Below are 14,894 nucleotides of genomic sequence, written 5' to 3'. Positions count from 1 at the left end.
CAGCGTTGTGCTCACCAGGATGACGTTGCGGTGCTGACATCAGTTCTTTATTTTTCCACGCCAACCTAGTGCAGATCAGGTGAAAATTACCCCTTTAGTCACTTTTTGGCTAAGCTTTTTTCGACTTTTTGTCGACTTCATTCTGAGTCTTAGACTCCTGGTGCAGGAGGGATGTCCCATCGTCGAACCAGCTTCAAACCCCGCAAGGTCTGTGACGGACCCGCACCTCGTGTGCTTTTTGGTGTCTGGGGCGCGACCACAACCTGAAGTTGTGCTCCGACTGCTGGACCATGAACTCTTTGCGGGAGCGGTCCAGAAAACTCTTGGAGGCCTGGCAGTCGGCTCCGTGTCGCTCCCGCTCGAGGGGAAGGTCTCAAGACCTCTCGCTGAGCCCTCACACCTCGTCCAAGTCTTCAAAATTCTGGGGTAAGTCGAAGCACAAGAAGAAGGCAAAGAAGCACCGGTGCTCTTCACCTGCTCCCCATCGGTCAGCTGATGCGACACTGGATCCGAAGCATCGTCGCGCTAAGGCTCTGTCTTTGGTGCCTCCTTCAGGGATGACTCCACGCCTCCCTCCGTTTCCGAGATCTGGGGTAGCTTTGTGCATTTTACGAAGCCCTCCACAGTATCTTTGGGCAGCCTGACTCAACCGGTGTGCCTACGGGTCAGCAGAGCCGGACGGCGGTACTGGGCCTTTGATACCGGTATCTCCGGCCCCGGATCGAGGCCTGGATTTGAATCAACGGCGGTAGTTCCCGGCGACGCTGCCCACGCCATTCCAATCCTCACAAACCCCCCCCCAACCCCCCCATGAACCCGGAGTCGGACCAGCGTCTAATCCGATGCCGGAATGTACTTTTGTTCCCCTGTTCATCCCTGGTGTTCCCTATTGCCCAGAAGGTGGTGATAAGGAATGAAAGGGGTCGCTGGCCCCTTTGGCAGACCAGCTTGAAGGGCCTAAGTGGAGAGAGGACCTGGGTGACGTCGGTGGCTTGTAAGTCATCCTTTAAAATAGATGGTAGCTGTGCACTATTTCCTGATGTTAGCACCTTCAGCAAATGGCAGTGAGTAAAATTGCAAGAACTTCACTAGGCCTTTATGAAGGTACGCACAACAACTTGTATACTGAGCCTGAATAAATGTGTGTGTCTCGCGGTGCGAAATGACGTGTTCATTCCGGTCGAAGCAGCTTAATCCTTTAGGTGAAGGTAATCATGGAGACTTGTTTGGTTTCCGAGGATCTTTGGTTGTCCTAGCTTTTACTATGTGGATATTGGTAGGGAAGGTTTGCACAGGTTGTGCTGTATGGAATAGCAGTATCCCCACTCTCTGCATTTCCCTCTTGTGTTCAGCTTTGTCCGCTTACCCGTCCCACCTGTTCCTTTCATTTATTAAATCTTTTCTGTCCTAGTCCTAATATATCTCAAATGGTATTCTTTTGGGGTGCTATGTAGATGAGAAAGCCTTCATGTTCTAAAATGACGCAATGTTATTTTTTGGTCCTGTGAGACCGATGTGCTTATTTTTTCAGTATCTGGAAAATTCAAGATAAATCAACAAAACATATATTATTTCAGCATTTAAGCTAGCATGTACTATCATAGTGCCAGCATACTTCTGTCGGAAGAGTGCCAATCACTCTGTGTGAGTGGGAAGCACCAATCCATTTATGTGTATATATATTAATCCCTGCATGCTTTCAAATAGGTAAGTAAGAGACTTTGAAACTTGGGTTGATTAGTTTATAATTAAAACATAAAAATGAATTTTGAGTTGCTTTTTCTAGGCCTGCCTGAACCCTCTCCATTTCTCCTTTTGTGAATACAGCTCCTTTGACAACTGCTGAGGTGTCAGTCTCCAGCCTGAGCTCCCTTTGCCTCTTCTCTTCTCATGAATTTTGCTAATCCGAAATGCAGAGATGGTCTCCTATTTTCTTTCTGGTAGAGCCCTCAGTCTCTGACCTATGTGTATTCTGTCCCTCTGCAACTCTCCTCTCCTGTGAATCCAAAGAACGCGAATCTTGGTCTGAGAAAGTTCTCTTAGTCTGTTCTGTATGTCTAAATACTTATCCTATTAGAATACCAACTGAGGCCTCTCCACTGTTTGACAGAACTCCTGACTCCTTAGAATAATGTCCCCCTCACTAAGGGATCTCCAACTCTCAATATTGGATTCTTTGTTAACATGCCATGGTCATCCGTTTCTTCGTCAAGTAACCCCCATTTTCCAATGTAAATCTTTTCTGTATTCACTTGCTGTGCGTTATTCAGCCATCTGATGGTTGTCATCTGATGGTTGTCAGGAATTTTCCTGTATACAAGTAGCCCTTCTACTATTTTTGTTTTTGGGCATCCACAATCCCACCATTTGATGTCTTATCCAGTCTCTCCTGACGTCATGCGCCCTCCCTGAAAGCTCCCACGTGTGGTCACCATTTTAAAATTCATTTTTTCCTCTGATAGCATAGCTGAATGTTCTCCAATCTGCAGAAATATGTTTGGACAAAGTTTCATCAACTAAACACCGAAGAAGTCCACCGAAAAAAGATACTGGAGAAGATTATTTGATCATATATGTCAACGCCATATTGGAGAATGCCCATACAGAAATTTCCTGTTCCGTGTGTTATGGAGAGGACACCTTTCCAATTGTGCCTTAAATGCCAACAAACATTCACCCAGAAAAACCACCATCAGGTGTGTAACCTTTGCCTCCCACTCAACCACAAGAGCGTTGACTGCGAGGCCTGTGCAGATTTCCAGCTGAAGACGCTGAGGGTTAGGAACAAACAGAAGCAGGCACACTACGCTATTCTGGGCCAGAAGCAGACTTCGTCACTTTAAGACCTGAGTTTGTCGAGCAACTGCTAGGGTAACGTCCCAAAGGGACAGAAGTAGAAGGCTTGGACATTGAGATGAGAATGGTCGAGAGGGAACATCGCAAGTTAAAAGATAAAAGAACCCAGGTAACACAGAGAATATTCATGGGAGAGTCTAGAACACCAAACTCAAACCCTAAATGCTGCCTCTACGCCAAACTAATTGCTTACCAAAAACAGGGAAACACAAAAAAAAAACCTTGAGGTCTCACAGCAAGGACATTGCAGGCAGCCAAACACCCGAAATGACGACTTTGAAAGACTATCGAAGTCGAGAGGTTTCAACTTTAAAAGAAGACAGAAGTCAGGAGTTGTTGAAAAAGGCGATGAGCAATACACTGTTGAAGGAAACCATGACGGGTAAAAGAAGGTCTTTGACGATGCTCAACCCTGAAGATCAATCCACTGAAATCAAACAAAATAAAAAACACCTTGAGGCAGAAATAGCTGCAGTTTTGTGGAAGAAAAGGGATTTTGATGCATCCCTTTGAGATTTCCGAATCCTTCAAAAGACTTCCACACCGAAAGAACAAATGGAGAAAGATGTCAAAGAACTGGACTGCCCCGATCATACCAGAGCCATAGGAGAAGGAAGAACAAGTTATTCCTCGACAAAGATGATCCTGATATTTTGGGCATGGTTCAGGGCACTGAAGAGTCAGAGTATATAGAAACTCTGTGGCTAAACATTGAAACACACACAACAGCGGTGGAAGCCAGAAAAAAGGACTTCAGACAGTTGGATATTAAACTTGGATACTGCATAGAATATTATAAAGACACCGCCAGCAAAGGGACCAAAGAAATTGGTCCACTCAAAAGAAAACATCCTGTCCACTCAAAGATGTATAGGGAATGCCGGGAAAGAGAGCAATAGAAGAGGTGCCCAAGAAAGAGATCAATCGGGGAAATTCCTCAACATATTTCCTCATTACTAAAAAGACGGAACTCTGTCTGATACTGGACCTCTGTTTTTATAAATACGTTTTAATTAGGACCCAAAAAATTGAAGAGGACACTGCCAGAAGTCCTCATACATCCCAAAAGGAGATTACATGGCAACTATAGACCTAAAAGATGCTTACTTGGACATCCCAGTGAATCACAGTCACAAGAGATATTTGCGCTTTGTAGTAAACACGATACACTATCAATTCAAGGAACCGGCCTTCGTCCTTTGGCCTAAAGTCTGCACCAAAGATGTTTACAAAGTGCCTAGTAGCAGTGGCAGTGCACATACAGTAATATATGTATATCCTTGCTTAGACAACTGGCTAATAAGAGCAAACTCATTAAGCAAATGCCAGACATAAAGAAGGTGATAGCAACACTTTTCACTCAGGGTTTTATTTATGAACAGAAAAGTCATCACAAAAAACAGAACAGGAAAAAATGTTTCACGGAGCAAGAATCAATTCAATAAAGGCAAAAAAAACTTGTCCTTGCGAGAAAATAATAGCATCAATACTTCAAGAAACTCACCTCTACCAGATGGGGCAGTCTCCGACAGCGAGGACGGTTTGGAAGATAGCCTCCTAAGTACAGGAGTGGTGGAACAGATGGCATTTAATGGCGGTAAGACCATTTATACAACCAACTACAACAGTAACCATAACTACAGACGCCGTGCCTATGGGTTGGGGAGCCCATATGGGCACACTCGAAGTCAGAATAGAAAGTGGTACAGCAGATCAATGTTCTGGAGCTAAAGACAGTGTTTCTAGTCTTAAAAGCCTTTCAGAATGAGCTGCGGGGACAATCTGTTAGTTTATTAATTTTTTTATAAAGCACAACGTAATTCTAGCGGTAGTTTGTTCAAGTGAGTTGCAGCCAGGTGGGAGAAAACGCAGCCCCCTACACTGGCTTTCTTGATACGCTTGTACTTGGCCCGCGTGGCTGGTTGCATGACCTTAGAATCCGTATAGGGGCATAGAATTGGAACTTGTCTTGTAAAATTCTGGGACCGCTGTGATGTAGGGCTTTGTGTGCATGGCTCAGGAGCTTGAATCTGGCTCTTTGACGCACGGGCAGCCAATGGAGCTGACTTGTGCATTCTGATGCCGAGCTGTACTTACTTTTGTTGCACACCAGTTTGGCGGTCACATTCTGGATTACCAGCAGGCGAGAGAAAAGATAATCAGCCATGTCCACGAACAACGCATTCCCGTAATCCAGTTTGCTTATAAGTAGGGCCTGTGTGATGGTTTTCCCACATTCCAAGGGATCCATGGGAAAAGCCTTTTTAGGAGTTTTAACCCCTTCGATGCTCATGACGAGCTCAGCTCGTCATGCAGTACACTGGTCGTGTGCTTATGACGAGCTGAGCTCGTCATGAACAATTGGAAAGAAGTGTTCGAGGCATGTGGGCTGCTGAATTCATATCTGTGCATAGATCGCCACCTAGTGTTGGGTCCGGATGATTGCACATTGTTGTCCTGGAAGAGTCTCCGAAGTATCACGAGATAGGTGGCTCCTCCCCTGGAGGTCAGTGCGCATGGGCATCGCCTCCATCCCCAGATTGTTTTTTTCCGCCATTGGGTTCGGATGTGTTTCGGTTCCCTCTGTCGGAACCGATAGTTGTTCAACTTCTGATCGAGACCAAAAGGTCTCTAGGCTGGGCGTCGGTATAGTTGCGTACGAGTTTCTTTTCTGACTCTCAGCTCCGATCTCTTGCTGCCCTTCCACGTGCTTTCGGCGCGGACGGGCCTACACTACACTTTTTGCTATGGAGCGAACTCCGTTTAAGAAGTGCCCGGTGTGTAACTCCAAATATTCACACCTCGACGTGCACCCTGTGTGCAATACATGCTTGTCACCGGATCACCATGAGGACAGCTGCATGGCGTGTTCGAAATTCCGGTGCAAGAAGACTTTGAAGATTCGTCGGGCCCATAGGCTCCAGGCTAAGTTATCGACTGCGGCGCCCCCACCAGACGACATATTCCAGGAATCTGTTGAGGTAGAAGACGACGGGCAAGGTTCGGGCTCTAGTCCCGCGTCCGAGGGGGAGACCTACGACGCGGGTGAGGAGAACTTTGACGAAGTCACCGACGAGGTAGGGGACGACGATCAGGCATTTGCCACTATGGGAGATAGCTCGGAGGAGGAGCATCCCCAACCAGACTCAGGGGTTATTCCCCTTCATACGGCCCAGGTCGAGGGATCGCCTTCGGGCCTTACCCAAGATCTAACTATGAGTCCTACGTCCCCGCCTCCGGGCCCGGTCACGGACATTTATGAGACGCCACTTACGTTGAAGAAAACGAAAGTGAAGCCAACTGGTCACGCACCCTCGGATGCGAAACCGAAAGTGAAAGTTGCGCTGGTGAAGAAAGTTCTGGAGGCGTCAACTTCAAAGAAAACCAAAATGGCCGACTCGAAGAGCCACGCCAAGATGGCCGACCCGAAGCCCTCGGGGTCGGTGCCGAAGGCGAAATCGTCCGACGCGGCTGCGTCGGCTCCAAAAGGGGTTGTGGACCCGAAGACGGCTCCGAAGAAGCGTCAGGGCGATGACGCGCATCGCCATGGGGCGTCGGCCCCGAAGAAGGCGCCTGCGGGTTATCAGGCTCTCGATGCTGAGAAGTCGCTCGAGCAGGTCAAGCCCTCTCCGGCCTTGACGAAGAAGGTGGCGGAATCCCTGCAGCGGATTCGAAAGGACAGTGTGGTTCCCGCTTCGGGCACTGTGGCGCCAAAGCTCACACCTAAGCCTGCGAAGGAGCAAACGCCTATCCGTTTCACCTTTCCTCCCAAGTCGGCGCCGAAGGCCTTCGCGCCGAAACAGGGTGGACCCTCGAAGGAGGTATTGGCACCGAAAGCTGCCTTGGTGGTGTCGAAGCTTCGACTCCAACCGCTTGCTGAAGAGGAACGTCGTGAGGTAATCATCGACGCCAACACCGGGAAGCTGTCTCTCCTCAAGAGGAAGATCACGACGGAGCCGGCGTTGGAGCATTTTAAGATCCCTCTCAAAAACAAAAGAGACTCTGCGGACTCTTCGGCGCTGGTGGACCCTGTGTCCCCACAAGCCCTAGGACACTCGCCAACGCATTCCGCTGCCGGCGATGCGGACGAGGAAGACGCCGAGTACAACTATCCGGCGTACTCGGATCCGGAGGAGGAGCACGAACCTTGGTCAGCTGGAGGCGACCCAGAGGACCCGCAGTCGGGCCAGGACGCGCAACTTTTTGCGGCGAAAACGTCCCCGACTGAGGACTCAGCGGCCTTTAACGCTCTGATCGAGAGAGCTGCGGCTAACCACGACGTCGAGCTGCACTCGGACCCCGTGGATGTGGACTTCCTTTTCGACACTTTCTCTGTAGCTGAAAAGTCAGTCAAGACGCTGCCGATGCTTAAAGGGGTGCTTAAACATGCAACGGAAGTCTTCAAAGAGCCCACCCGGGCGCGTGTGGTCAACCCTCGCATCGACAGGAAATATAAGGCAGCGCCCACGGATCCTACGTATATAAAGGGACACTTGCCTTTGGACTCCTTGGTTGTTTCCAACGCTCGGAAGAGGGCGAACTCTCAAACTACTGGTGACGCTCCTCCCCCAGACAAAGAGTCCAAGATCTTTGAGGCCTCAGGCAAACGGATTGCTGCACAGGCAGCTAATATCTGGAGAATATCTAACACACAAGCCCTACTGGCACGTTATGATAGGGCCCATTATGACACTTTAGAGGCCATACTACAACACTTGCCTGACCAATACAAGGAGGCGGGAGAGATGCTGATTCAGGAAGGAAAACTCATTACGAATGCATCCATCAAATGCGCACTGGATGTGGCAGAAACAGCCTCCAGGGCTATCAATACCAGTGTGTTGCTTAGACGCCATGCCTGGCTTAGAATTTCAGGGTTCAAACCTGACATCCAAACTACAATACTGAATCAAACAGTGAATCCTGACCATCTGTTTGGCCCTGAGGTGGATGCCACCCTGGAGAAAATGAAAAAAGATACGGAAACTGCCAAGTCTATGGGGGCTTTACAAAGTCAGCAGTTTCGGAGTGGTTCCTTTCGCCGCTCAAATTCCAGAGGCACCTCAAGGGGACAGGCATCCCAGTCCACACAATATTACAAGACTAACACCCAAACCTCGTACAACAACAAGGGTAGAGGTGGTTACAGAGGCAATAACGTCAAGGGCAGGGGACATGGAAACAATAGCTCCAGGTCCACCACCACCAACAAACAGTGACGTCTTGTCACTGCCCCCCGACCATACAACACCGGTCGGGGGGAGACTCCAGCAGTTCCTGCCGGCGTGGAAGTCCATCACCACGGACAGGTGGGTGAGGTCTCTTATCCAGTACGGGTACTGTCTAGAGCTTACTTCCATCCCACCGGACATACCCCCAAGGAGCCGTCCTATGTCAGGCGAGCACTTGACCTTGTTGCAGCAAGAAGTTCTAGTCATGCTGCAAAAAGGGGCGATAGAGCTCGTTCCATTGCAAGAGCGGGGAACAGGGGTTTACTCCCTGTATTTCCTGATTCCCAAGAAGGACGGATCCCTCAGGCCAATCCTGGACCTCAGGCCCCTAAACTGGTACATCCTCTCGGAGCACTTCCATATGCTCACGTTGCAGCAGGTGCTTCCCCTGCTTCAGCAGGGGGACTTTCTGGCTACGCTGGATCTGAAAGATGCCTATTTTCATATCCCCCTGCATCCTTCCCACAGGAAGTATCTCAGATTCACGATTTTAGACCAGCATTACCACTACAGCAAAGGAAGATGCACATCAATGTGTTGGAACTGATGGCAATCTTCATGGCCTTGAAGGCGTTCAAAGTACATCTGTGCAACAAAGTCGTGTTGATCCGGACGGACAACATGACGGCCATGTACTACATTCAGAAGCAGGGAGGCACACACTCTCCACAGCTGTCTCATCTGGCTCAGAGCATGTGGAAGTGGGCCAGTCAGAGGAACATCTTCCTCATGGCAGAGCATCTCCCGGGCAAGGACAATCAAATGGCGGATCTGCTCAGCAGGCACAGCCATCAGATGCACGAGTGGGAGATACATCCATCAGTACTCCAACCGTACTTCCAAAGGTGGGGTCATCCAGAGATAGACCTGTTCGCCACAAAGGAGAACGCAAAATGCCAAAGCTTCGCCGCCAGATTCCCACACCCCCAATCACAGGGCAATGCGATGTGGATGAACTGGTCAGGCAGATTTGCGTACGCTTTTCCCCCAGCACCTCTGATACCGCTGGTGGCACGCAAGCTCAGGCAGCACTCGATGACTCTCATCCTGGTTGCTCCGACGTGGGCTCGCCAACCATGGTACACCACGTTTCTAGAACTGTCCGTGGTGCCGCATCAAAGGCTTCATCTCACTCCCAGCCTTCTGACGCAGAGCCATGGCGACATTCAGCACCCAGATCCGCAACAGCTCAACCTGGCGATCTGGCTCCTGAAGTCCTAGAGTTTGGCTACCTCAATCTTCCTCCCGATTGCATGAATATCATTCGGGAGGCAAGGAAGCCCACTACCAGAGCTTGTTATGCGGCTAAATGGAAGAGGTTTGTCATCTACTGTGCTAACCACAATATTGACCCTCTAGATGCTTCCATTCAAAACATCATTTGCTACCTTTTCCACCTGTATCAATGCAATCTGGCATACTCTTCCATCCGCATTCACCTGTCTGCTATGGCAGCATACCTCCAGATTAGGCAACACCTGTCACTCTTTAAGGTCCCTGCTATCAAGGCCTTTCTGGAAGGACTCAAAAGGGTCATTCCACCAAGGACCCCACCAGCTCCAGAATGGAACCTCAATGTGGTTCTTACGAGGCTGATGGGTCCTCCCTTTGAGCCACTGCACTCTTGTGAGCTTCAGTTTCTGACTTGGAAGGTTGCGTTCTTAGTAGCAATTACATCGCTACGGAGGGTTAGCGAGCTGCAGGCGCTCACCATCCAAGAACCTTTCTTCCAGGTACATGCTAACAGGGTGGTGCTCCGCACTAACCCTAAATTCCTACCCAAAGTGGTATCCCAATTCCACTTAAACCAGACAATTGAATTGCCGGTGTTTTTCCAAAACCCAGAGACGCTGGCGGAGCGCATGCTCCACACCCTTGATGTTAAGAGGGCCTTGATGTATTATGTAGACAGGACAAAAGATTTTCGCAAAACCAAGCAGCTTTTTGTTGCTTTTGCCACACACCACAAGGGAAACGCTATCTCCGAAGCAGGGATTGCTAGGTGGATAGTAAAGTGCATTCAGATCTGTTACGCTAAAGCTAAGCGCACCCTCACTATCCCACCGAGGGCCCACTCCACCAGGAAGTTGGGGGCCTCTATGGCTTTCCTAGGTAACATTCCCTTAGAAGATATCTGTAGAGCAGCCACATGGTCTACCACACATACTTTCACTAAGCACTACTGTGTAGACGTGCATTCCAAACAGCAGGCAGCTGTTGGTCAGGCTGTTCTAAAAACACTTTTTCAGACTGCTGCAGCTGGCACGGGCGGCCGCCGCTAATGGAGGGACTGCTATGTATTCTATGCACAGATATGAATTCAGCAGCCCACATGCCTCGAACTGCAAATGCTACTTACCAGTATGCATCTGTTCTTGGCATGTAGGGCTGCTGACATTCATATCGCCCACCCTCTTCCCCGGCGCCTGTAGCAGCTGCAGTATTCATTCATATATATACATATGCTCATAGCATGGTCATCACTCACATTCTTCACTCCATCTCTGCCAATGGCTAAAAACAATCTGGGGATGGAGGCAATGCCCATGCGCACTGTAGTCCAGGGGAGGAGCCACCTATCTTGTGATACTTCGAAGACTCTTCCAGGACAACAATGTGCAATCATCCGGACCCAACATTAGGTGGCGATCTATGCACAGATATGAATGTCAGCAGCCCTACATGCCAAGAACAGATGCATACTGGTAAGTAGCATTTGCATTCTGCAGCACAGATGGCGAATTGCTGCAGCAGTGATAGTGTTAAAGTGGCACAGCTACTCCCGAGGGACATGGTCCTGCATCGTTAGTTTGTTGTCAACAAGAATGTCCAGGTTTTTTGCAGCCTGCTTGGGCGCGGGAGCGGTTTCCAACAATTGGGGCAACCAAGTTACACCCCAAAGAGTAGGATCTCTGATTTGTCAGCATTCAATTTCAGACAATGATCTGGCATCCAAATCGCCATTTCTGAGAGGCAGTTCAGTTTGATCCTGGCGTCCTCATGTCTTTCTTCGAGGGCTGTCATCAATTGTGTGTCATCCTCATAGGAGCAGATACTGAATCCCCATTTCTCACTGATTTCAACCAAAGATGATACATAGGCGTTAAAGAGCGTGGGGCTCTGGGAGGCTCCCTGCAGGAGACCTTAACGGATAGATTTTCGGCTTGAAGAAAGAGTCCATTTGTACTGTTTGTGTTCTGTTGCTCAAAAAGGAGCTGAACCACTGAAGGGCTTTCGTATGTATACCCATTTCATGTAGGGTGCTCAACAGTAGTCCATGTGAGACTGTGTCGAAAGCCGCCGACGGGTCCAACAGGATCAAGGCGGCGGCTCTCCCCTGATCGATTAGGGATCTGATATTGTCCAGGACAGCCAAGAGGGTAGCCACAGTACTGTTGGTGGCTCTGAAGCCAGTCTCAGATGGATCCAGGAGTTCGTTGTTTTCGACATAGTTAGATAATTTAATTGACCAACTTCTCCATAACTTTAGCTAGAAAAGGGAGCTGGGAGATTGGACAGTAGTTAGCTGGATTGTGGACATCCGTGCCTGCTTTCTTCAGTAAAGGGACCACAATGGCTTTCTTCCAGATATCTGGGAATGCAGCAGTGTCCAGAGATTGGTTGAATAGGCGAGTTACATGAGGACATGGTGCCGGTATGATTCGGGAGAATATGAAGTGAGAGCATGGGTAAAGTGGAGACCCCGATTTAACTTAACCTATTGCTTTTATAACCTGTTACTCTGTAAAAGGGATAAAACTGCTAACATGGGTTTGAGCCTCAGGACGAGAATCCAAGGATTCCCATTCGGTCTTGGCTGAGGAGGGGTTGCTTTCTGAATGAAGAATATATCTCACTGATTTTGGCAGAGAAGATTTTGCATATCTTCTCGCAGCATTCTTCTGAAGGGGGCTAGGTTTGAGACATACTTGCTGGTTTGCATAATTCTTTTACTAATTTATAAAGCTCTTTAGGCGAGTTGCTGTTATCTTTTATTCGCTTCGCGAATAGGTCTTCTTAGCATTCCTAATGACGTTATTGGTTTTTATCTCTACCTTGTATAATAATCTATCCATATCCTGATTGGACAATCTCGATTTGTGCTCCAACGTTTTGCACTTTTTAGTGTCCTTAGTTCAGGCAGATACCATTTCTCTGATGGGGTTCTCCTGTTGGGTTTGTGTTTTAATCTAGGTGCGCATTGGTCCAGTATATTTGAGATCTCAGTTTGAAAGCTTCCTGCTCCCAGGTTGACGGGGAGTGTACCGAGGGCATTTGGATCATTCAGGGAGGAGTAGTATTGAAATGAGTGAGGAGTAACCAGTCTCTGTTTACTACTGGTGGTGACGTAGTAGGGTTTGTTGAGGTTGCCAGCAGGCTTATGGTGAAATAAATTAGCGAATGATAGTTCACACAGAAAACACAACAATATTGTTTTATTTCAACAAGCAGTGAGGAAATCAACCTCTTGTTCTATTAAGACTAGCTCAGGAAATCTCGAAGCGGGCCAATCCAAGACAAATAGATTTAACAGCAATTCATCTTCCAAGGAAAAAGAATGGTGAAGTGGGCAAGCTAAGTAGGCAAGCATTTTCCACCTATGAGTGGGAACTTAATCAAGCAGTACTCAAACAGATATTCAAACAATGGGGGGAATTGATCTATTTGCAACGCCAGCAAACACAATATGCTAATACTTTTTCGTCCAGACCACCAATCCCTAGGGAATGCTCTGTCAATAAATTGATAAGGAATAATTGCTTACATTTTCCCCTGATACCACTGTTAGGGTAATCAACAAAGGCAAAGATTCCAATATGATGCAAATACACATTGCCCCTCAATGGGCCAGAAAAACTTGGTATTCCGACCTAATAAACATGGCGCAGGACAAGATACATAGATTATCAAGACAACAAGACCTGCTGTCAATAAAAGGGAGAGAGTTCTTCATCCGGAACCAGAAAGTTACAGTTCAGCAGCATGGCTCCTGAGGATATAGAATTTGGCTTCCTAGGTCTACCAAAAACTACAATGGCCATTCTCAGAGAAGCAAGAAGGCAGACAACAAGAAAGTGTTGCACAGCCAAATGGGGAAGATACTCAAAGTAGGCCCAAAAGTTGTGGGTATTTCAGGACAACACTAAGGACACACAATGGTCCTTAATTATCTCACACACCTACTAAACTGCAAACTAGAACATACTTCAATAAAAGTACATTTAGCAGTAGTAGTGGCCTTCACAAGAGGTCCTAAAGGAAGGAGCTTCCTCAGAACACCTGTAATAAAGATTCCTGGAGGGAGCAAAAAGGGTTGTACCACCTAGGCACGTGACGTCTTCGACGTCTGAGGCTTCGGCATCAGAGGAGCTGGCACCTTCTTCGGCCTGCTGGTGTTCTGGCATGTTGACTCCCTCTTCAAAGATGTTGTCCGGGATCGAAGCTGACGAGCGAGCAATTGTTCTTCGAGCTAGTCCGTACTGAATAGTCTTCTTGGAGCGAACGAGGCACAAGACAAAACAGTCTTTGGCCTCGTGCTCCGATGAGACGCAAAGGTTGCACACCTCATGTAGATCGGTGTGGCGAAACTTCGATCTACATTGAGGCGTCCTTTCCATGAGCCAGAGAGGGATGCCTAGTTGGGCCTGAAGGCCTTAGTCGATGGCCGGAATCGAAGACTTCGAAGTGGTGAAGAATCGCGTTGATGGAGAACGCGATCGAAACGATACCGTCTGTATAGTGAGGATTGCGCGCCGAAGGAAAACCGATTCCAGACTGGAGAGCAGGAAACGCATCAGAGCCCAATGGCGGAAATAAACAATCGAAGGCTGGAGCCGATGCCCATGCGCAATGTGGTCCAAAGGAGGAGTCACCTATCTCGTGACTTCCAAAGAACTTTTCAGGACAAAAACAAACTGCAAACCTCCGGGCCCAACACTAGGTGGTGATCTATGCACAGTGTGCAACTCTGCAGCTCTACATGCCAAGAACAGATGCATACTAGTAAGTAGAATTTTCCTTACAAATTCAAGCTCATCTTCATCCCAGCCACCACAAGTTTAGCCCACTACAAAATCAATGCACAGCATGTGAATCCAGAAAAGATTCATGCTGCAAAACAAAGTAGTTTCTTGCCTTTTGGAGTAGTTGTGCAGCTTGAAGAATTTTCTGGATTCACAGGCAATCCGCCCACCTCCCCTAGAAGACGGGAGAGCAAAAAAGAAAAGGGGGGGGGGGGGGGGGGGGAATCTGAAAATGACAAACATGCATGGTGGGGTCCGCTACTACAATACTGGAGAATTCTGAGCCCAACCACTAGATGAAATAATGTAAAGCATGTGAATCCAGAAAAATCTTCAAGCTGCAAAACGATTTCTATTTTGTTTCTTTCTTCCTCTTTCTCTTCAGAGTGCGTAAATGGGAGTTTTGACCAGTGACCAGTCTCCACTGAAGTCTGGCAGAGTTGTCACTCTTTTATGTATCTTTCTACCTGCTAAGTCTTGTATTTATTCTTTTGTCTGTCTACCTCCTGTACAGTCAAAGAGCAGCCTTGATATTACGGAGAGCCAGTCTGCAGATGCTGAGGCGCCACCCCCACCCAAGCCAGATCTAAATCGTTATGTAGGCCTACGAAATCAATTACACCTGGCTACCAAAGATGGTAAGGATATCATCACATACAGTGGTCATGGGAAGGTGGCAGTGGTCAATGATTGATGGCTGAGCCGGTTGTGATTTTTCATTGATTTGGGTGGCAGCATTATATTAATACCAGTGAGGTGATGGTAGTCAGTAGTTGATGGTGAC

At 48.1% G+C, this 14,894-nt stretch overlaps 1 protein-coding gene across 2 annotated transcripts in view; it reads left to right on the top strand.

The window, feature by feature from the left end:
- Positions 1–14,894, top strand: part of LOC147667594 (palmitoyltransferase ZDHHC5-like) — a 483,616-nt gene that overhangs the window by 355,668 nt on the left and 113,054 nt on the right. For both annotated transcript variants that reach the window (XM_086948798.1, XM_086948797.1), the window contains exon 8: positions 14,625–14,748. In XM_086948798.1, the coding sequence (XP_086804924.1) occupies positions 14,625–14,748 (124 nt within the window). The remainder of the gene's footprint in view (positions 1–14,624; positions 14,749–14,894) is intronic.

Source organism: Lissotriton vulgaris, unplaced genomic scaffold (assembly GCF_964263255.1).
Source record: "Lissotriton vulgaris unplaced genomic scaffold, aLisVul1.2 SCAFFOLD_409, whole genome shotgun sequence".
Lineage (NCBI taxonomy): Eukaryota > Metazoa > Chordata > Amphibia > Caudata > Salamandridae > Lissotriton > Lissotriton vulgaris.
The sequence above is the reverse complement of the archived record's forward strand: the minus strand, read 5'-3'. Positions and strand labels throughout refer to the sequence as shown.